This window comes from Primulina huaijiensis, chromosome 18 (assembly GCF_012295235.1).
Source record: "Primulina huaijiensis isolate GDHJ02 chromosome 18, ASM1229523v2, whole genome shotgun sequence".
NCBI classification, from domain to species: Eukaryota; Viridiplantae; Streptophyta; class Magnoliopsida; order Lamiales; family Gesneriaceae; genus Primulina; species Primulina huaijiensis.
The window spans coordinates 3481567-3504792 of record NC_133323.1 but is presented as its reverse complement, the minus strand read 5'-3'; the positions used below and the strand labels follow the sequence as shown (position 1 = coordinate 3504792).

Genomic DNA, 23226 nt, shown 5'->3' with positions numbered 1-23226 from the left:
ACTATATGGTTTGTGGGATTGGATGAGTTCATGGCACATGAAATTTGTATCTATTTCTTATTAAACTGTGGTTACTGCTGTTTATCGCAATTGAGCCTAAATTCGTCAGTTCAAACACCCAAAGAGTTGATTAAAATGAACGACAAGATGGAAGATTTACGTGGACTGATAATAATGAAAAATCACATTATATTCCGAAAATTGCACATTAACTTTACATCATACATCCAAATTTATTTTCCAGGTACGAAGTTTGTGGCATAAGCCCATGCGTTGTTGTTGACTGGATCAGCAAGGTGGTCAGCAAGGTTCTCCAATGGACCCTTCCCGGTGACGATGGCCTGGACGAAGAACCCGAACATTGAGAACATGGCAAGCCTTCCATTCTTGAGTTCCTTAACCTTGAGCTCAGCAAATGACTCAGGGTCGTCAGCAAGACCCAATGGGTCGAAGCTTCCACCAGGGTAGATGGGGTCAGTGATCTCACCGAGCGGCCCTCCAGCAATTCTGTAGCCCTCAACAGCACCCATCAAGATCACCTGGGAAGCCCAGATGGCCAAGATACTCTGAGCATGTACCAAGCTTGGGTTCCCCAAGTAGTCGAGTCCACCTTCAGAGAAAATCTGGGAGCCAGCCTTGAACCACACAGCCTCTCCAAACTTGACGCCATTGCGGGACAGCAGCTCGGGGAAGACACATCCAAGAGCTCCAAGCATCGCCCATCTGCTGTGGATCACCTCCAACTCTCGGTTCTTGGCGAAGGTCTCTGGGTCAGCTGAGAGTCCAGCAGTGTCCCAGCCGTAGTCACCAGGAAATTCACCGGTGAGGTATTTTGGGGCCTCGCCAGAAAACGGACCCAAGTATTTAACACGGTCAGGACCGTACCATGGGCTGCCGGAAGGCGGCTTAGTAGTCTTCCTCATAGAGACCCTTCCTGCGACATCCGGGGTGGAGGGAGACAGCTTCACGGCTGTTCCAGCCAAAGAGGGAGAAGAGAGAGCCATAGTAGAGGCTGCCATTGATTTTTTGGGATAGTTGTATTACTAAACTCTTGGTTAGATACTTTACTGATGAGTATGTTTCTGGAGTTTGGGAAGCCATTTATAGAAGCGAGAAGCTAATGGGTCCTTATCCTGTGAGATCCAAATGTATGCTTTGATTGGGTATCAAGATTCTGTTGCTGTTGTTTCTGTGAGTTGGCAGCCTCTAGTCCACAATGCTTTGGATTTTTAGGGGTGGGCTTCTAATCAAGCAGAGCCACGAGATTGTTTAGATTTGTTTTTCAACCTCCACTCAGAGAGAATATTAACAGTCGGGTCTTAAAATCAGAGTACATTGGGATTTTCAAGTTCATTTTTTGTTGATGAAATGACTTCTGTGAGTTTTTCTTTTAATCAAAATAAAGTATATAACTCAATTTGGGTATGTATATTGAGGTCAATTAAATTCGGGAGTCAATACAATTCAAACTGGAAACAATGGAAAACATACAAATAAAATCTACAACCAAACTACAACATAGTCAGAGCATCTTCATTCATGTAGGACACAAAAAAAGTATAAAACCATAGATAAACTTGCAGTTTTATCCGGAAGAATGTCCGATCCATGTCTGGAACAATACCATCGAACATCCTAAAATTCCTTGTTGTCCAAATGTAATACACTATGGCGGAAAAGGCCAATCCTCTCGCCTTTGTAATCCTCGAAATGATATTTTGAACCATTTAAGTGCACTTCTAAAAGTCGTCATAGCATATCTCATCCTACGTAACAATCCAAGGTTTAAAACACGATAATTCGATCGACAAGGGAGTCATTGATTTTGGCAACGATGGTGAGAACAGGAAAATTAATATATAAACAATTTCTGATACAAAATAATTGAAGCTTTTACGTAAATTTAAGTAATATTAATGCAAACTTTTGTTCGGCTAATGTCCTGTCCTTGCATTGCCCGAGTTATGTAAGTTTAGTAAGATTATACCAATGAAAATTCCACATTTGGCAAGTTTGTGACTTATATTATCTTCGGATCCATTCTCACTGAGATAGCTTATGCCTATAATTATCTATAGGCAGTTGCCACGCAAATTTCACTGCTGATTTTTGCATCCTACGATAACAATCGTGTAAACCAGTTGGGTTGTTGCTAACTATTCGTATCAATAAATTTCTTGATGCATTCTTATATTCCCCAACCAACAATTTACAGTATACAGAACTTTTGCACACAAACAAATATGGGAAATATAATTATTTATCTATTATGTACTTGTATGGTATGGCCGACTGTACACGTGAAGCTGAGCCACACTGTAAAGCGACAAAGTTAGACAGCACACAAGATATCCAGAATCTACGAAAATCTGTTTTTAATTCAACCGCACACTTGTTAAACTCTGATAGGCTACAAGAAAATAGCTATCCATGCTTGCATGAGACTTGTAAAACCAGACCACAAAATATTTCACAAGGGGTTTCATGGCAACCCGACCACAAAAAAGTAGCGACATACAACTTCAGTTCATCATATGTCACCAACCATTGAGAATATATAGATAGAATAATTCCAAGATAAAGACTTTGATGGAATCCAATTAATGTTAACGTGTTTGTGTTCTAGTCGACAAGTTTAACAGACAAATAGCTTGCAGTTCACATCCTGTTATTGTAGCAATTTTCCTAGTGAACGCGCACATCCATCAGAATTGGGTGGATTCACCAAATTCAAACAATACACTTGAAAAAAATCATTAAACAGAGTATTTTTTCCTCAATGTTGGGTTGCCATCTATGGGGGTTGCTTCAAAGAAGCTGGATAGATGATCCCATTTTTTAGTATGAGAAGGATGAAAATGAAAGAGAAAAATCTGAGTTGCTGTTCGAGTAGTATTCACCCTTTATTAGATCATACAGAGAGACGAGTATCGGAACATGCTCAATGATCAACAAACATTAGCCATTGAAGTACATTAAAAAAATACACGTTGAGCAATTCAAACACAAATAATGCATACTTAATATCAAAACTCAAATAAGGTATGTGAGCTTACATAGATTCATAGTACCGAACCTCCTACAAGAGAACCTTCGGCTGAAATGTTAACAACAGATAGGCGCAGGACGAGGCATCATAAATACAAATGACGATTCCGGATTCAACCTTCAGAACTTCCAGTTCCCAGCTTCTGCACTTCTACTCTTGACTGCATTGACATTGAGGTAAGAACAGCTTCATCAAGAGCAGCTACAGCACTCATGCGATTGGCACCAGGAACTATTCCTTTCAACGTGTTGACCATCTTTCTTGTCCTGTGACGCTTCTTTCCGTTGCAACGACTTTCAGAAGATTTTAATAAATATGCTCTACTTTTCATGAAAAGTGACTCATAGTTGGAGCATGAATCAGGAGAGTCACACCTATAGACTGCTTCTATTTGTGCTGTGCTCACCATATCATCATCGTAGTTGTCATCATATTCATCACATTCTTCACTCAGAAGAGCATCGATGTCATCTGAATCTTCTTTCAAAGCAGACATATTGTCTCTCTCATCGTTCGAAAATTTGGCATCCAAGTTGTTTTGGAAGATTGATGCCCCAACATCATATCCAGGATGAAAGAGTTAAGAGCTAAAACTGGGATGGAACATTATCTGGCTTCTGTCATGTGTTCGATCAAAGATGACAATTTTTTGGGCAACCATCAGAGGTTCGGATATTAACATTATGTAAAGGCCCAAATTTCCCATTAAAGACAGCCGACGCTGTATGAACATGTTGTATGAAATAGCTCGATTGGCCAGGAAGAAGCAGAATAGGATGGGTGGGGATGTTTGGATGGTCTCCAGGCATGATAGCAGTTTTCAAACAAATTCAAGGAAAACTGAATTTGCAGATTCTAAAAGAGGTAAATATTTAAAAAAAGTTAACTAAAAACAGGCCTTGCGAAATTGAAATATTTGCCACAGGTTTATGGTAAATCTACTGTGGATCCGTGTACCAGCACAATATGGAGTCAGATCTAGCAGTTCTCTTGTTTCAAGTACTCGGCAAGTACTAAATTGAACAATATCCAATATCCAATATCCAAACACTTCCTAAAAGCACGACCATGTGACAGGTTTAAGCAACTGACGGGAGTATTCAGCCTGCAATAAAAAGTTAAAGAGTAAGTACAAGCTTAACAAATTTATGAACAACCATAAGTTCCTGTTGGGCTCATAAATATTCTTTAACGCCTATTCTAAGACTCGTTTTATCAATATTCAGAAAACCAGACAACAATAGCACTTAAACTTCACTTGTAAAACAACCAACATAACACTACAGAGAAAAAGATACAAGTATGAATATGTCACAAACTTGAAGTAATCACCTGGAAAACTTGCATCAATTGGTGAAAAGCAATGCTTCCAGCGCTCATGGTAATTTTTCCTAGTGTTTTGATGTGATGATATTGTTTTCGGATAACTGCAATGTGCATTCTCACTTCAACAAAAAAGTGTATGTCTAACGATACAGATAAAACAAACCCGTTGCAAAACTGGCCTGCAAAAATTCAAAGATCATGTAAGTTTATGAAAAAGGAAAGAAAACAATAACAATAAAAAAAACTGGAGATGCAAACTATAAACTTGTGAGCATTGTTTCACAGATCAAAGTAAACTACGACAGTTGAAAAAAATAATAAAGCCAAGATCATTGAGGGAATGTTTTCAGATTCAGAGTTTTGACAAATTTTTAAGTCCACGGGATGAAAAGTTCGAGATAATGGGATCGAGAATTCAAGACCTGAGAGTTAAAATAAGAAGCATTCCACCTCAAATCCAATGTAATATTTCGTGGAACCAATTTCCAAATACATCATACATGAAGCATATAGTATCTAAATTAAACACAGAAAGTACTCATCTCCATTAAACTGCTAAAAAAAACTAGTAAACATTTGTATTATAACCATACATCCACAAAAGAAGCGACTTCTTCAAGCCTTAGTTGTCGTGAATTCTTCTTCAACCATTCAAATACAAAACATATGCACGCATTCTTTGAAAGAGAAGAGACCAACAGAGAGGAAGATAACTCACCGGATGAAATCAAATTACAGAATAAAGCGAAAGAACACGTCGAATCTAACACACTTCGCAGAATAAAATGGAGAACCCCACGGCATGTTGATCAACTTCTTCAGCACAAATGAATATAAAAATTGACCCAAAGCTCTGCTATTAACATAAGGTAAAATAAATGTTATTGAAGATTTAAAGGAATCAATGTTGAAAGCAATTAGCAAAGAAACTGTCCGAGTGAATGAGTTAAATTTATGACACAACCTAACAACCAGAACCAAAGGAGTCAACAAGATCACATACATCGCAGATTCAAGTCGTCGCAAGATGAAACAAAATCTACAGATCAGAAATCCTACTAAAATGAACTGTTTCTGTTCATTTAAGAGTACAAAATCTCAAGAAAAATACAATCTTGCGGTTCCACTATATACTTTTCCGGGGAAAAAGGTAAGGAACAAGTCACTAAATTTGGGAATATAAGATACACAATAAACCCTTTGATGAAAATCACCACATTAACAATTCGGCAAGAAATGCTTCAGTAAAACACCCAGCAAGAAATGTTGGCAGATTGAACCTATTCTCGCAAGAAATCTTCACTGAAACATCCTTCCTAGAAAAGTTAACAAATTCAAGCCACTGAAGACAAAGTGCCGTTGCTTAAAAGCTGACAGGAAAGAAAAAGATCTAGCTTTGATCATACCCACAAAAAGAAAAGTAAAACCCAAACCAAACAAGCTCGTGACTTGAGAAGATATGAAAGAGTCAGAGACGAACAGAAGAAGAAAAGCGTATGTCTGATGAGAGAGCCCGCGTGAAGGTAAACAGGTGGGCCTTCACGAGGTTTGACAAATGGAGCATCTACTGTCGGAAACGGAACATATGTCTGATTCGGGGAAAAATCGCTTCAGTTATTTATAATTTTGATTATTTTTAGTCCGATAAGTTTTTTAAATTGTATTTTTAATCATTTAAAGTAGTACTTATTCTCATTTTAGATCTTTGTATTGAAGTGTTCACGTTATATTAAATATGTCAACAATATCGGATATTATTGTTGTGAAAAAGTAAAAATTTATGGTAAAAAGTAAAAATCTCAAACTCTCAAAATTATCACACTACACACTTTATAATATTTTTCTCTCAACTCAATTGTGATTTTCTTCACAAATGAGAGATCTATTTATAGAAAAATTTTACAAATAATCCAAAAATAAATTACATCATTACCTTCATCATCACACACAAATTTCAATATTCAACACCTAATTTTACCTAATTTTCAACATTCAAATATTCTCAATATTAAAATATTAATTTTCAACACTCCCCCTTGTGATGATGATCATAATGATTGTCTTCATTACGTGTTTTTATAATGCCTCGTTAAAAACCTTACTAGGAAAAACCCATTGGGATAAAAACCATAGTAAGGGAAAAAGAGTGCAGTCACGTAAACTCCCCCTCATGTTGACACGAACAATTCTTCACAAATTTCGTAGATTGCGCATCCCAATATTATATATGTGCTTTCTGAATATTGTCGTAGGAAGTGCCTTTGTGAAGAGATCTGATGAGTTTTCACTTGATTGAATGTGACGAACATCAATACATTTATTCTTCTCAAGCTCCTTGGTGAATGCGAAGAACTTAGGAGGAATATGTTTAGTTCTGTCGCTTTTTATGTATCCTTCTTTCATTTGAGCAACACATGCAGCATTATCTTCATATAGTATCACAGGCTTCTCGTCGAATGATAATCCGCATGAGATTTGGATATGTTGAGTCATTGATTTTAACCACACACATTCACGGCTTGCTTCATGTAGTGCAATAATCTCGGCATGATTTGATGAAGTTGTTACAAGTGTTTGTTTCTGTGAACGCCAAGAAATTGCAGTGCCTCCACGAGTAAATACATATCCAGTTTGAGAACGTGCTTTGTGTGGATCAGATAAGTATCCAGCATCGGCATAACCAATTATACTTGGATTAGCATCTTTTGAATACAAAAGTCCCAAGTCTGTCGTTCCTCGTAGATAACGGAATATATGTTTAATTCCGTTCCAATGTCTCTTTGTTGGATATGTGCTAAATCTTGCCAATAAATTTACGGCAAAAGATATATCAGGCCTTGTACAATTTGTAAGATACATAAGGGCACCGATAGCACTTAGATATGGTACTTCTGGACCAAGAATATCTTCATCATCTTCACATGGACGGAATGGATCCTTTTCTATGTTTAATGATCTAACAACCATTGGAGTACTTAAAGGATTTGATTTGTCCATATTAAAACGTTTAAGGATCTTTTCTGTATAATTTGTCTGGTGAACAAATATTCCACATTCTTTTTGTTCAATTTGTAAACCCAGACAATACTTGGTTTTTCCAAGATCCTTCATTTCAAATTCTTCTTTCAAGTATGACACAACTTCTTGAATTTCCTTATTTGTTCCAATGATGTTTAAATCATCAACATATACAGCAATAATTACGCATCCGGATGTTGTTTTCTTAATGAAAACACAAGGGCATATTGAATTATTTACATATCCCTTTTTCATCAAGTGATCACTTAGCCTATTATACCACATTCTGCCGGATTGCTTCAACCCATATAATGATCTTAGTAATTTCACAGAATAACATTCTCTGGGTTTTGAACTTTGTGCTTCAGGCATCTTAAATCCTTCAGGGATTTTCATATATATATTACTATCAAGTGATCCATATAAGTAGGCTGTAACAACATCCATAAGACGCATTTCTAAATTTTCAGATACTGCCAAGCTAATCAAATACCGAAACGTAATTGCATCCATCACAGGAGAATACGTTTCTTCATAATCAATTCCAGGCCTTTGAGAAAAACCTTGTGCAACAAGTCGAGCTTTATATCTTACTATTTCATTTTTCTCATTTCGCTTTCGAATAAAAACCCATTTGTATCCAACAGGTTTTACACCTTCAGGTGTAAGGACTATAGGTCCAAAAACATTACGTTTATTTAGCGAATCCAATTCAACCTGGATGGCATCTTTCCATTTTATCCAATCCTGCCGATTTTTACATTCACCAAAAGATTTTGGTTCATGATCTTCATTATCATTTATGATGTCGATTGCCACATTATAAGAAAATATATCATCAATTTCTTCTATATCTTTTCGGTTCCATATTTTTCCAGTATTAATATAATTGATAGAGATTTCATGATTCTCGTCAGTTTGTGGTTCTGACAAAACATTTTCATCATCATGTGTTTCTTCAGGAACATCATTCTCTATTTTGTGATCATTATGTGTTTCTTCAGGAACATCATTCTCTATTTTGTGATCATTGTGTTTCTCTATGAATTTTCTTTTTCGAGGATTTTTATCCTTGGAACCAACTGGCCTTCCACGCTTCAGGCGTTTAATGACATCATGACTATCTTCAATTTGTTTCTTCGGAATTTCAATTCGAGCAGGGGCATTTGCAGCATGTATATATGATTTAGTTACCCCTTTTGTGTCTGCAAATGCATCTGGTATTTGATTTGCTATTCTTTGCAAGTGCACAATTTGCTGTACATCTTTTTCACATTGTTTTGTTCTTGGATCCAGATGTAACAATGATGATACATACCATGTAATTTCTTTTTCGGTATGTTTCTGTTCTCCCCCTAACATTGGGAAGATTTCCTCATTAAAATGACAATCAGCAAAACGTGCTGTGAACACGTCGCCTGTCTGTGGTTCAAGATATCGAATGATCGATGGACTATCATAACCAATATAAATTCCAATCTTTCTTTGAGGTCCCATTTTCTTTCGTTGAGGTGGTGCAATAGGCACATACACCATACATCCAAAAATTCTCAGATGAGAAATGTCTGGTTCTTTACCAAATGCAAGCTGCAATGGGGAGTATTTATGATATGCACTTGGTCTGATGCGAATTAATGAAGCAGCATGTAAAATTGCATGTCCCCATATAGAAATAGGGAGCTTTGTTTTCATAATCATTGGTCTAGCAATCATTTGCAGACGTTTAATCAATGATTCAGCCAATCCATTTTGAGTATGTACATGAGCAACAGGATGCTCAACAATGATTCCCATAGACATACAATAATCATTGAAAGTCTGGGAAGTAAATTCACCAGCATTATCAAGTCTAATTTTCTTGATTGTATAATCGGGAAATTGATTCCTCAATTTTATTATTTGAGCAAGTAATCTTGCAAATGCAACATTTCGAGTTGACAATAAACATACATGTGACCATCTGCTGGAGGCATCAATCAATACCATAAAGTATCTGAATGGTCCACATGGTGGATGGATTGGTCCACAAATATCACCCTGAATACGTTCAAGAAACATTGGTGATTCAGTTTGGATTTTGGCTGGTGATGGTCTTATAATAAGTTTTCCAAGAGAACATGCTTTACATTGAAACTTATTATTCTGAAAGATCTTCTGGTCTTTCAATGGATGACCATGTGTATTTTCTATAATTCTTCGCATCATTGTTGAACCAGGATGTCCTAATCGATCATGCCAATTGGTTAATATTGAAGAATTATCAATTACCATGTTTGATTCAATGGGACGTATATGTGTATAATGCAATCCAGTAGGGAGCATTGGTAGTTTTTCAATCACATATTTCTTTCCTGATTTATATGTGGTAAGACACATATATTTCTCATTCCCTTCATTCATTGTTTGAGTATCATACCCATGGGAATATATATCATTAAAACTCAACAAATTTCTTTTCGATTGTGGTGAATATAAAGCATCATTGATCAAAAATTTTGTACCATTAGGTAACAAAAATTGTGCTTTACCACATCCTTTAATCAAGTCTACAGGACCTGATATTGTATTCACCGTTGTTTTTGTTGGTTTTAGTTCCAAGAAATATCTTTTATCTCGGAGGATAGTGTGCGTTGTACCACTATCGGGTATGCAAACTTCAGCTTTGCTCATAGCATTTTCCATATTTGAACTTCAAAAAATATGCAATGAAAAAAAATTAATGACAATACATATTTAAATATAACACATATCATAATTGTACAATAAAACATTATCATATAAATACATGAAAAATAAATTATTGTACATTTATATTCTACCACTATATTGTTCATTTTCAGAGAAATCATTGAGAAAATCTGCAGCATCAATATTGTTCATTTCTATCCCACCAACATATTGATCATTTCCAGAGAAATCATTCATAAAATCAGCAGCATCAAAATGAGTTGAATCACTCAAACGGTCACTTCGCTCAGTGAAGTTGGTCTCTTTTTCTTTCCCCTTTATCGATTCTTTATAGAGCTTGCAAAGGTGCTCAGGGGCTCGACAAATACGAGACCAATGTCCTGGAGTGCCGCATCTGAAACAAGAACTTTCAAATCTTTTCGAGTGATTTTCATTAACACTCATGTTCTCATGATGCCTTTTCTGTGGGTGGTTCGTGACGCCCTTTTGAGATGAGTTATAAAAATAACTATCTCTATTGTTTTCAAAACCACGGCCTCGACCACGACCACGACCAATTCCACGTCCACGTCCACGACCACGACCTCGACCACGACCTCGACCAAAACCTTGTCTTTGAATTTGATTTTGGTTTCTAGATTTAAATTCATTTTTACTTACAGCATTTACTTCTGGAAATGCTGATGATCCAGTGGGTCGGGACTGATGATTTCTCATTAGTAGCTCGTTGTTTTTTTCCGCCACAAGAAGACAGGCGATGAGCTCAGAATATCTCGCAAATCCACGCACTCTATATTGTTGCTGTAAAGTTATATTTGATGCGTGAAACGTGGAAAATGTTTTTTCAAGCATTTTCGATTCTGTGACCTCATGTCCACAAAATTTTAGCTGCGAGATTATTCGATATATCGCTGAATTGTAATCACTGACTTTCTTAAAATCTTGGAATCTTAACATATTCCATTCATCACGGGCGGTCGGAAGTATAACTTCTCTTATATGTTCAAATCTTTCTTTCAATCCTTTCCACAGAGCCATGAGATCTTTTTTCGATGAGATTCACATTTTAAACCTTCATCGAGATGTCGACGCAAAAATATTATAGCTTTTGCTTTTTCTTGTGATGAAGATATACCATTTTCTTTAATAGTCTCGCTTAGACCCAATGACTCAAGATGCATTTCTACATCGAGAGTCCATGGCATATAATTTTTCCCCGTAATGTCGAGTGCAACAAATTCGAGCTTTGTCAAGTTTGACATGATGGTACTAAAAAAAACTATGATGCATTTTATTAGTTAATGAATATTGCAATACAAAGTAATGGATAAACAACAAATACAAGCATTCGTAAAAATAAAGAAAACACATGAGGAAGATATTCTCCGATAAGTACAAGATTCGTGAGTATTATAACCAAAATAATTAAAAATAACTTTGTGAAAGTCATATTCTTTTTTCTTCAAAAATTTGATGAAGAATAATTTTAGAGAAGAAGAGAAAGTTGGAGTGATTGAATGTATTTGTGAGATCATATTTGTAGGGCAAAAACTAGTCGTTTTGTTACCGTTTATGACCGTTGGTGTACAAGAAAATAAATGTATGTATTTGTATAATTTTATGGTAATAATATGGTGTATATAATATTAGTAATGTTTTAAATAATTATGTATATCATATCACAATATTATAATGAGGTGTCATAAGATATTTTGTTTAAAAACCTTATAGACTTTTATACTTGTCGTATCCCTTAGCGGGAGTGTGGGATGTCGTCTTAACATCCTCCCAAGATTTATAACAAGTTTTTTGAAAAATTTATTTTTATAATTTATAATAACATTATATTATATAGTAAATATATAAACAAACAATAAAATAAATATTATTACTTTTGTTACCTTTTTCTTCTGTTTTGGAGCTTGGAAAAATATGGAGGACTTTTAGAGCTTCGTGCTGATAACGTGTTGTGAAAAAGTAAAAATTTACGGTAAAAAGTAAAAATCTCAAACTCTCAAAATTATCACACTACACACTTTATAATATTTTTCTCTCAACTCAATTGTGATTTTCTTCACAAATGAGAGATCTATTTATAGAAAAATTTTACAAATAATCCAAAAATAAATTACATCATTACCTTCATCATCACACACAAATTTCAATATTCAACACCTAATTTTACCTAATTTTCAACATTCAAATATTCAATATTCAATATTCTCAATATTAAAATATTAATTTTCAACAATTATGTCAGTGATTCTGATGTCGAGTCGTTAATTAATAATGTCGCATAAGCACAAAAATAACTAAAAATAAGAATAAATACCTAACTCAAAGTATTAAAATTACAACTTTGAAAAGTTATTCAATTGAAAATAGTGAGGAAATTATACTTTACCGTTGTCCCCTACTCAAAGCTCAGTCAGAATATTGAAAAGGTCTGAAGGCGCATCAACGTTTTTAGAAGCATAAAAAGTCGCTATTAATATTAGCCCCAAGAGTACCATACACCTAACAGCAAAAGAATAAAATGGGACTGGAACGAATAACAGAGTTGGCACCTTTTGTGAAGGAAGGACTGCAGCAATCTCTGAGAGTGGCCAAGTTCTTCTGCTGCGTCCATGTCACCAATGCTTACCTCTGCACCTTCGCTTACGTGGGCTTTCTCCTCTCGTACCTCTGAGTGCTCCTCTATTAGCCAAAAGCTGTTTTATTGATTTTATTCTTTTGCAGACCGTGGGTCCGAGTATGCTGCCGACGTTTAATCTACAAGGGAATCTAGTGTTGGCTGAAAGATTGACGACCCGGCTCGGGAAAGTCGGGTCGGGAGACGTGGTGCTGATCCGGAGCCCCGACAACCCCAGAAAGGTTGTCACCAAGAGGGTTAAGGGTGTTCAAGGCGACGTCGTTTCGTTCTTTGTGGATCCCAACAAGAGTGACGAGCAACGAACTGTTATTGTAATTTACCGCAACTTATTTCTGCACTAGTTTTATGTATTATTTGACTTCTGTTATTTAGGTGAATTCTTTTCTTGTTGATCAATACAAAAAAGTTTGATTCTTCATTATCAATAGTAGATGATGCACGTACGTTGCGTTGTAAGAAAATGATAAGTTGATTGGACAATTGAAAATTGGAAGTTCGATTTTACTGAAGGGCCTCATGTTTTGTTAGATAGTATAGATATAAATGTTTCATACAGCCTAAGTTGTTTTTTCCTGTAGAAGAACATAGTCTGATGTTAAAGTATTGCGTTGGGTACTTCAAATTTTGAGGCGAAAGATTGAAGGAATTAAGGCTCAATGTTTTTAGGTGCCAAAGGGGCATATTTGGATAGAGGGGGATAATATTTACAAAAGCAACGACTCAAGAAAGTTCGGCCCGGTTCCTTATGCCCTTCTACAAGCCAGAGTTATATGCATTGTGAGTTTTTCAACTTTTTTGATTTTGTAAGTCTTTGATCCCCATATGCATTTTCATACATATCAAACATACTAGTTAATGTCATAACAATCAACTCATTGCGTTATCTGTCGAATTTTTCCGTATTGTGTTCGATTGTGAATATCACATAAAACTGAATTTAGTGTGCATTCTAGTCTACAGTAGCGTAGGAATATTAGTAGAGTCAGATGGAATTCGTGACACATAAATACTTAGGTAATCCATAATCTTCACAGAATCACAGGTCTACTCCTATCATGCAGTCACGTGTATATAGATATGGAACTTATGACTCTTTGCGTGCTTTCAAGGCCATAAAATCAAAATCATATTGATGAAATATAACTCTTGATCTACCCATTTGCCTATCATGAACGACTACTTAGCACTCAGTATGTCAAGACTCAGGAGACCATTAACCACAATGGCGGAGTGTGAGGAAGATGAATGAATTTATGTTGAATTCCATCACCAGTAGGCATTCATCTATCATTTTGTGGTTATCGAGTACAAGATAGGTAATGGCTTTTCAACCATTCTACTGTTGAATATTTGGTAGACCGAATATGGAGTCCTGTAATCATCTCCTGAAACTCTGCAATTCATCTTTGATGAATGTAAATCAAGTGTGATCTTTAGCCTACTTTTATTTATCAACCCCTGTGAATGTTGAGGGACATAGGCCTTCAATTTTTTTGACTGGGAGTTTGATATTCCATAGTTTGATTTTTAATTATCTATGTTCATTTCTGCAGGTATGGCCACCCGAGGATTTTAAATTAGTCGGGAACAAAGTTCTGTAATTCGATTTTGTTTGTCGCACTTCTGAGTTTGATCTGCTTTCTACGTTGCACCTGCTGACCATTTTGTTGCGACAGAATTCTATATTACTTGTACGAGGTAATAAAACTGTCTCAAGTCACTTTGACTGAACCAAAGCAAGATTCTTTATTTTGTCTAGTGGTCTCTACCGAGTTTTCATTTTTATTGTGATGCAAATGTATATGTCTTTCTGTGATAAATCTCTAGACGTTCTGTATGAAAATTGTACTTTTAGCTGCTCGTTCATGTTCCACAAGCTGGCATGTCGAAAATGAGAACAGGGGCTTATGAAACTAAGAGCAACTCCAATAGTTCGGGTAATCGAGTTTCTCTATGTTTCATGGAAGATTAGGAGGTTTAATTTCTTACAACTCAAATTGTTGGAGAATACATGCGGAGGAGCTCACATAACCTAGAATACTGTACAAACACAAAGATTAAGTTCTTAGGACAAGCAGTCTTGCGGAACACTTGGTCTCCTTAGCATGGTATAGATTGATAATTCAGGTGGATGGATCAAACTGGGTTAGAGAGAAAAAGAGAACCTTGTCTCTGCCAATTATATATGTATTTTCTTGATACAATTTTGAGACAAAACCCGAGCTTTATTTTGAGACGGGACATTAATTCGTTGTTATTGGATTGGTCACTTGCGATGCAAAGGGCAGCGACCGGTATACTGCAAATTGTTGGTTCAACCAATTTCGCAGCAAAGCAAGTATGGGTCAAGGACTATATAAAATTCAATTTATTGAATTTATTATGGAGCCCAATTAAATCAACCGACTTGCAAACAATAAACGAGCTTTCACATGCACGCGTGTACGTGACATATATATAATTTTGATATCTTGTATATATTTTGTTGATGCCACAAGATGTTATGGGGAATTTTTTTTTGAGAATATCTTATGGAATGTCACATCGGTCGTCTCTCATACATCTTTCCTGATATCGAGAAATCTATTACATTAATTTTTCAACGACACGATCGATTGTAAAAAAATAAATAAAATCTGATAGTGATGTCAAGTCGTCGGTCACGTGGGCACCCCCCATGGTTGCACACCAATAGGTGGAACAGCATGATCATAAGTTGTATATGTTCATTTATTTTTCAATTCGTTTTTTGTGTAATTTTGAGATAATGACTATTCTATCAAATTTCATCCAAATATCAATCATATGGGGAAAATAATAAAAATAAACTAAAAAAACTCGTGTGAAACTATCTTATGTGTTAATTTTATAAGATAGGTTTTCGAACCGACCAATGAAATATTAATTTTTATGTCAAAAAATATTAATTTTCGTTGTATATATGGAATTGGTTGACCCGCCAATCCGTGAGACCATCTGAATGAATACATATTCAAAAATAAAATAACAGAATAATGGACTTTAACAATGTTCAAACCACATTTTACTTAAATAATGCACACATAATTAAAAACTATTATCAAATAAAATTATCTTAATTAATAAAATTACCATACTAATGTTAAAAACTACTAAAATTGTTATTAAATTCAATATAACTTACGTTTTTGCTAAATTTTTAATTTTTAGGGATTTTGTTTACTTTTGTTTTCTTTTTAGAATTACATATTATAAATAGTTAATTTTATATCTCAATGACTCTTTTATAAATTAATATTCATGATTATTACTGTGAAATAAATTTCTAAAATAATAAGAATCAAATACATATGTGCAGTAAAAAACATAAATAATCAAATGAAAATATCACGAGTAAAAGTTTTAATCTCTAAAAAATACTAAGAAAATAATACTATAATTCATATATATTATAAGAATTATCTAATACATTGAATTTAAAAGTGAAAAATAATTTTTATTTTTTTAATTTTGTCATCAATTTCTCTCTTTGAAAAAAATTGAAAATAAATCAAATTAATCAAAATGTATGTCTAATAAACATTTAAAAATTGACAAAAACTTGTGTGAGACGGTCTAATGGGTCGTATTTTGTGAGACAGATCTCTTATTTGGGTCATCCATGAAAAGTTATTACTTTTTTATTCTAAGAGCATTACTTTTTATTGTGAATATCGGTAGGGTTGACCTATCTCACAGATAAAGATTTGTGAGATCGTCTCACGAGAGACCTACTCTTAAAAATTTATAAAAGAATATCTAGAATCCATATGCTTTCAACATCTAGTTTCATAGGAAAGACATTGTAATAAAAATGATATTTACTAACATATTTTAAAGACATTTTTGGAAAATCCTAAATTTTAGGTAATTATTGAGACATTAATTAATCAGCATAATTTATTTAAAAAAATTGAAAAAATAGAGTAACATATTAGGGAATTTTTAACATATATTCTCAATTCAACCAAATAATTACATTGTCCTTCCCATTAGTTTCCTCTTCCCTATTCTGGTGTATTACCATCCAACTAATGGTTGGGTGGACCTATGCTACAACGGGAGTAACGTTCCACGTGTAATAACACGGCCTTGGATGGACTGGTCCTAAGTTGTAGCTGAGATTCGATGCTACTCCATATGATTTGGATGGACAAGATTCACACATATATGCGATTTTAAAAAAATTAGTGGACCTCATGTATGTGTGAATAAATTTAGGATCTTGATTCTATTATGGATAGTGCCCCTACATGTAAGATGGAATCAACCAGCTGCTGGTGGGATCCACTCTGTCTAATGGTCAAAATTGCACGTCGAGGAACATTGATAGACGGATTACCTATTTACGTTTTCATTCCTTACTATTTTAAATGTTAAATCATAATTAATAGCATAATACATATATAAAATTTTAAAATTTATTAATTTTTTTTGTCAATTTATCTCTTACCTATAGTACCTGTATTTTTTTAATTATTTTATATTTACTTAAAAACATATTGTTTTTTAAAATGGGGTAAGACAGAGTTCCAAGACACATTTTATTTAAATATATCTGAGAAAGTAACCCAAAAATGAACAAAAATATATTTTCTTTTTTAGAAAAAAATGAGATTTGGCTTGAAAGTTTAATCATAGCCATCATCAAGTTTTTGGAAAGCTTTCCAAGAATTTATGGAAAATCTTCCAAAAATCCGAGTTGTATTATGGTAATCCAACCTGGATTTGTTTCCGTCAATTATTATCGCCTTTACTCAACATGCACCAAAACGCGCTGTCCTATAAATTTGGAACTATTCCACACTCTTTTCTTCACAAAATCACACCCCAAATTCTTCCTCCATGGCTCCTCCAAAAGGGAAGAGGAAATCACTGGGACGAAGAAAAATCGAAATGAAATTGATAGCAGACGAGAATGCTCGCGTTGTCACGTTCTCGAAACGTCGAAACGGCCTGTTCAAGAAGGCAACCGAGCTTTCTACGTTATGCGGGGCCAAGATCGCCATAATCGTCTTCTCCCCGTGTAAGAGAGCATATTCATTCGGAAACCCTAACGTGGACTATGTGACAGACCATTTCTTGAATCAGTTTCCGATGCAAAATCCGCAGAGTTTCGATCGTGGGATGAACATGCAGCAGTTGAAAGATCGGTGTGATCAAATAAATGAGGAGCTGGAGATCAAGAAAAGGAAGGGCAAGGAGATTGAAGAGGGCCTCGAGAGCTTTTCGTGCCGAGCTTTGACGGAGGATCTGGACTCCGTCGATTTGGCTACACTGAAAGAGATGAAGAAGAAACTGGAAAGTCTCCGAGAACAGGTGTTGAGGAGAATCAATCGGCCGGGGCTGGGATCTGGGGAGGGTTCAAGTCATGTTAGGGTTTCTTGTTTGGAAGAGGGAAATGAATCTCCAATTCCATCGGATTGGTTGAAATTGTGAGCTTGTCTTTGAACAATCTTAATCATTAATAAAACTATCAAGTTGTTTTTCTAGCTAGTCATGAAATTGATAGGATTCATTATAAAAACAAATAAATTTGATAACATCTAAGACTGAAAAATCAACAATTTCGAACTCATATTAAATTTGCCGATGAAATCTCCACAATAAAAAAATTATAATTATATTGTTTAAGCATATTTCAAGAATAAAAAATTGTTCAAATTATAATGCTTAAAATTGAAAATGACATTCGGAAAATAATAGGAAAATAAATTTTTCCCTCTCTCTATCTCATATTTTACAGCAAATTAACATTTTCAAATGTTAAAAAAAAAGTCAAATGTTCTTTTATACAGAGATTTTCCTATGGTCAAAGTAAAAAAGAAACATCACTCAGATTTCTCCTCTTCTTATTTATTTTCTTTATCCTTATGATTTCAAACATGGATTAGCATCTAGATTTGATTTCATCAAGTAGTTTTATTTTTATTGGTGTCACTATAGAGCCAAACTATTTATATTTGTTTGTGTTTTGTTTAAATTCATATTTTGTTTTATTTTATGTAATTGATTAATATTCTCTTGAGTGTCTTTCATTTCATTTGGTCAATTATTTGCATGTGTGTTGTTTGTTCTTGAACCGAAAGGGAATATANTATATCTATCAAAATTCACTTCTTGAGAAAAAAATAAGTTTGATACTACGTAGAGGATGAATTATTTCCGAATTTTGGTTCGTGCCGGATGATGATGAATTGCTCATAATTTGAGGACAAAGATAAATAACCCACAATATAATTCCTACGACTTCATCAATTATGCCAACGTTTATGAATCTGATCCCGAAACGATTACAGGTACGTAAATATGAGTATTCTTGGATGTCATTTCTTTTAACAATACATATTGCGCTACAAGTAGTTAAGGATAAATTTGATGTTTGATTATATTTATGCAGTTCGAATTTGATACGAGCATATATGTTTGTGATTAATAGTTTGTTGCTTTGGTGGATTATGAAAACAGTTTGATAAAATAAGGGTTTTACGTGTAGTTATATAATATTGTTTGCTACTTTTACATATATAATTTTATAAAATTAATCAAATATTTATGTCACAAGCCGATCGAGTTTATAACTAATAATTTCATCTTTCTTTATATATAAGATTTATACCATTCAAATTAATGGGAAGAATGAATGACACTTTTTCAGCGTACGAGAAGCAAGCAAAAACAGAAAAGTAGCCAAAAGAAGAGCCGGAGATGGATATTGGAGGGCTAGTATGGCTAACAAAGCCGTAATCTACAATGGTGGACTCGTCGAAGGGTTGGAGTACTGGAGAGGGAAGTCCCTCCAAGGGTGAGAAGACCTCGTGGCTTATGCACGAGTACACCATAAATGCTTCTGAGGAAGCTCACTGCAGCATGGAATCAACAATATTGGAAATTCCGGTGATGCCAATCAGGTGCAATATATACTCACTTTGTTTTTCAATTTCTACGTACACAAACCTAATTAATATATGTCGATCGTTTGAATAAGTATTCTTTCATGCTTAATCTTAGCTTTATCCTATAATAATATATAATAGTGCGATCGATATATGGATGTTCATTTTAAGTTTTTTTTTTTTTAGGGACTTGGTGTTGTCATGGCACATATTCAGTAGTGATGTGATGTCATTACTTTCAATGAAAAAGAACTTAAACAAATTCAGAAAATACATGACTAAAATTAGAATGTGATAATATCGACATTCAAAATCACCAAGTGACAAAATTACCAAACAAAATAGAGTTTTCCCATAGAATTATTCACATAAGTAAATATTAAACAATTCATATATGGATTTTACAGAATAATTATTAAATCACTATTAATATTTTGAGTTTAGCTGTGCTTTTATATGTTTAACAGTAAATTTTGTTCCAATTCGAGATTGTTAATGATCATCATTATCTGTAAAGGACTACTTTTTGTTATGCCCCTGTGAATCTTAAGTACACGGTAGTATGTATCCCCAGACCCCAAGTATGTATCTTAAGCCATGTTTACAACTTTTAGCATGCGAGAAATATGGCCATAAATAGCACGCCATCGCCATAATCTTCTCGCCCATCCATTCGAGCTCAGAACCAGTAGCCAAAAAATGGGTGTTCTTACATTCACAGAACAGCATACTTACGAAGTTTCTGCAAAAAGAATCTTCAAAGCCTCGATCACAGACTCCCACAACTTTACCCGAAGATTCTGCCTCAGGTAATCAAAAGCATGGAGTTCGTTGAAGGCAACGGTGGAGCTGGAAGCATTAAACAAGTCAACTTTGCTGATGGTAATTAATTCGACGTCAAACCTTTTTATGAGTGTGAAAATTTGTACGACCAGCGATTTTACAAGTTCTACATTTATGTTACTTGAATGCCGGATACCGACAGTTTGATGGTCCGTATTTTGTCTGGGTGTTAACGTCACACCTGAAAATGTTGATTTAGTACTGGTAAATTTGTAGCCACAAATTTTTTATTTGTGGTTGTTATTCTTGTTTGAACTGTGGTTTTGTGTTTGGTAATAAGGATCTTAAACTTGCATTGGATCGCATGTTTGTGTGAGATGAATTCAATGGTCATATTTCTCTCGTGTAATTATCTCCCTATACGTAGACGCCTGAGTATAAGAAATAAATCATGCTAGAGGATGTAGTTTTTGACAAAAATCGTCACGACGCTCAGAGTAGAGATGGGTGATATGAATTTATTTTTTTGATCTCCTACACTCGGGAAGAAATCTCCAACTTGAGTCATTACAAGGACATATGATAAGACCATTGGGCCAATTGGCCGGTCTCAGGTGATATGAATTTTTGAGATAAGAAATATCAAAAGATATGATAATTGGAGGTATTCCGTTTACTCATTTACGAGCTTAGAACTGTTGTTTTTCTAAATTTTACCGGATTATGGTAAATTTGTAACCACAAATATCGACCACTATTTTATCTCATATCACCATGTGTTTCCAATGGTTCAGTACTGAAGCTTTCAGCAGGTAATTTCTTAGTACCTCTCCCCTGATGGGCTTTGTTCGAGGTTAGATTCCATTTGATGGTTACTTCTTTTTTCTCCAATCTGACAATCAATCAAATCACACAGTTCAACTTGTTCGCAGATCAGACAGCGTAAGTAGACAACATCTGGAGCAGTTTAGCTTCACCTTGAAAGCTCCTTGGTGAAAATGACCATCTGTGTTCATAAGAAACAAACATTTGATCAACATCAAAGCTGTAGAAAGAACATGTTAAAGCATACCTATAAACTTATACCTAGGATAATACAGGATGCACAGGACAGTCACCTCTCACTCAGGTTGAGCTTTGGATGCTTTCAATTTCTCAAACTGCTTCCGCAGGTAGGCCTGCTTTAGTTTCTCTCTGCGAGCGGCAGCCTGCTCTTGTCTGCGCATTTTGAGCTCGGACACTTTCTCTCTTGCTTGATTTGCTTCTTCATGAACTTCCCTGAGAAAGGATGCAATAGTCAGGGAAAAAGGTTTAACACTTAGAAGATTGACTCTCTTATGCACTCAATATTAGATTTGCCTCAAAGAGCCATGAACCCGTTTCACTCGTTATTTATGCACGTTTACGGGAAAGTCATACAATTTCAAAATCAGAGTCCAACGGGAATTAGTATGCGTGTACCATCTCCAGGCATTGCTTGTATCAGATCCACTTATTGGGGCGGGGATGAATATATTACCGATTCATACAGCATGGGACAACTGATATACCAAGTATCATTAAATTCATGAACAAAAAATTATAAAAAATGATAAATCTTATTAATGTTGAAAATCTTACATCACAAAACGCTTATGTTCACTTCTGTCTACCGTAGTAGTTGTTTGGCCAAGCCCTGCAGCTTTTGTTTGTTGCAACACTGAATCATCATTGTCATCACCGTTCTTATCTTTTAGTTCTTGTGGAGATATATGTTGGTCCCAAGACATCACAGACTCATTCTGTTCAATACCCTTCCGAAAGAAGTCAACACAATACTTCTCTGAGTCTTCCTCATCAGAAAGTTCACCTCTGACAAGCTTATTATACATCTCTGCTTTCCTCTCTAGTGTTGCATAACTTGCTGATCCATCATTGACAGCTTTTAACTCGAGCTTATCCCTGAGACAAGACAAAAATAAATTCTTTAACAGAACCAGAGTGCAATTTACCAATACACATTATCTTAGGTATACATAGTCATACACAAGTACACAACAAAACTATGAGTCACAATATATCACATTCAAACAAGTTATATCTATTACAATTCACATTCTTCAGAACCCTAAGGACATGCAGACACGCTAAACCATAAGTTCCAACAAAGATCTCGTACATCATCAGCCACTTCAAGGAACAAAATGTAAATAAATAAGAGATCACCAACTAATTTCATATCACGACTCCATGTGCGGCCAAACCCTAGAACCCTATTCATTCACCGTAACTTCAATCAAATATCGTAATCACCAACACATAAAGAATAACAATAAAACCGACAAACAATAATCATTATCTCAATAAAACATTACTCAATTGAAAGGAGAAGGCCAGAAAAAGCAACCATACTTCTCTTCACGGGCATCCACGCCGGAGTTCTTGACGGAGAAATAATCCTTCGCGGATATCTTCTTCTTGGCACGGTGCATCTCAAGATGTTGAGCGTAGTTAGCGTCGGCGGATTGAACGGACTCCTTGGGGTGGCGCTTAGAGTCTTCCTGGGACTTGTACAATTGAGCCTTGAGCTCGAGAATGGAGGACGGTCCGACGCCTTCGATTGTACGATGCTTGCGCGGCATGATGGAAGATTCCGTTAGCCATCCCAGAGACTCCACCGCCGTCCTCTTCCGCGACGCCTTCGATTCCGATCCTCCCCCTTCGCCCATTTTCCCTGCTTCTGTGATGGAAAGAAAATGGCTATTGGGGGATTTCGTTTACAATAATTTAGTGAGCAAATGACTAATAAGCTGGCC

At 35.3% G+C, this 23226-nt stretch overlaps 4 protein-coding genes and 1 pseudogene across 8 annotated transcripts; 2 read left to right on the top strand and 3 right to left on the bottom strand.

The window, feature by feature from the left end:
- Positions 1–172: 172 nt before the first annotated feature.
- On the bottom strand, positions 173–1091 carry LOC140964339 (chlorophyll a-b binding protein 3, chloroplastic). Its single transcript, XM_073424017.1, has one exon. The coding sequence runs from the start codon at positions 1017–1019 to the stop codon at positions 234–236; it is 786 nt and encodes a 261-aa protein (XP_073280118.1). The 5' UTR covers positions 1020–1091; the 3' UTR covers positions 173–233.
- A 1662-nt stretch (positions 1092–2753) lies between these two features.
- On the bottom strand, positions 2754–5913 carry LOC140964190 (uncharacterized; annotated as a pseudogene).
- Positions 5914–12582: 6669 nt separating this feature from the next.
- On the top strand, positions 12583–15077 carry LOC140964013 (mitochondrial ATP-independent inner membrane protease subunit 1a-like). 2 transcript variants are annotated; one of them, XR_012172800.1, is made up of 5 exons: positions 12583–12743; positions 12821–13045; positions 13401–13511; positions 14288–14432; positions 14590–15077. XR_012172800.1 is itself a non-coding variant. In XM_073423492.1 (4 exons), exons 1-4 carry the CDS (start codon positions 12618–12620, stop codon positions 14333–14335), a joined length of 510 nt encoding a protein of 169 aa, XP_073279593.1. In that variant the 5' UTR covers positions 12584–12617; the 3' UTR covers positions 14336–14594. The 2 variants fall into 2 exon arrangements, 1 of the variants encoding a protein (XP_073279593.1); XM_073423492.1 differs by having other exon boundaries at positions 12584–12743; positions 14288–14594.
- A 2520-nt stretch (positions 15078–17597) lies between these two features.
- Positions 17598–18191, top strand: LOC140964614 (agamous-like MADS-box protein AGL29). Its single transcript, XM_073424474.1, has one exon. It carries the CDS (start codon positions 17598–17600, stop codon positions 18189–18191), a length of 594 nt encoding a protein of 197 aa, XP_073280575.1.
- Positions 18192–20323: 2132 nt separating this feature from the next.
- LOC140963892 (uncharacterized protein At4g18257-like) lies at positions 20324–23226 on the bottom strand. Of its 4 annotated transcripts, none has more exons than XM_073423375.1 (4): positions 22823–23226; positions 22052–22372; positions 21550–21709; positions 20324–20497 (listed from the first exon to the last, which is right to left on the bottom strand). In XM_073423375.1, the coding sequence occupies exons 1-3, from the start codon at positions 23137–23139 to the stop codon at positions 21553–21555; spliced, it is 795 nt and encodes a 264-aa protein (XP_073279476.1). In that variant the 5' UTR covers positions 23140–23226; the 3' UTR covers positions 20324–20497; positions 21550–21552. The 4 variants fall into 4 exon arrangements, with proteins under 4 accessions (XP_073279476.1, XP_073279474.1, XP_073279475.1 ...); XM_073423373.1 differs by lacking the exon at positions 20324–20497 and adding an exon at positions 20983–21437 and having other exon boundaries at positions 21518–21709; XM_073423374.1 differs by lacking the exon at positions 20324–20497 and adding an exon at positions 20983–21476.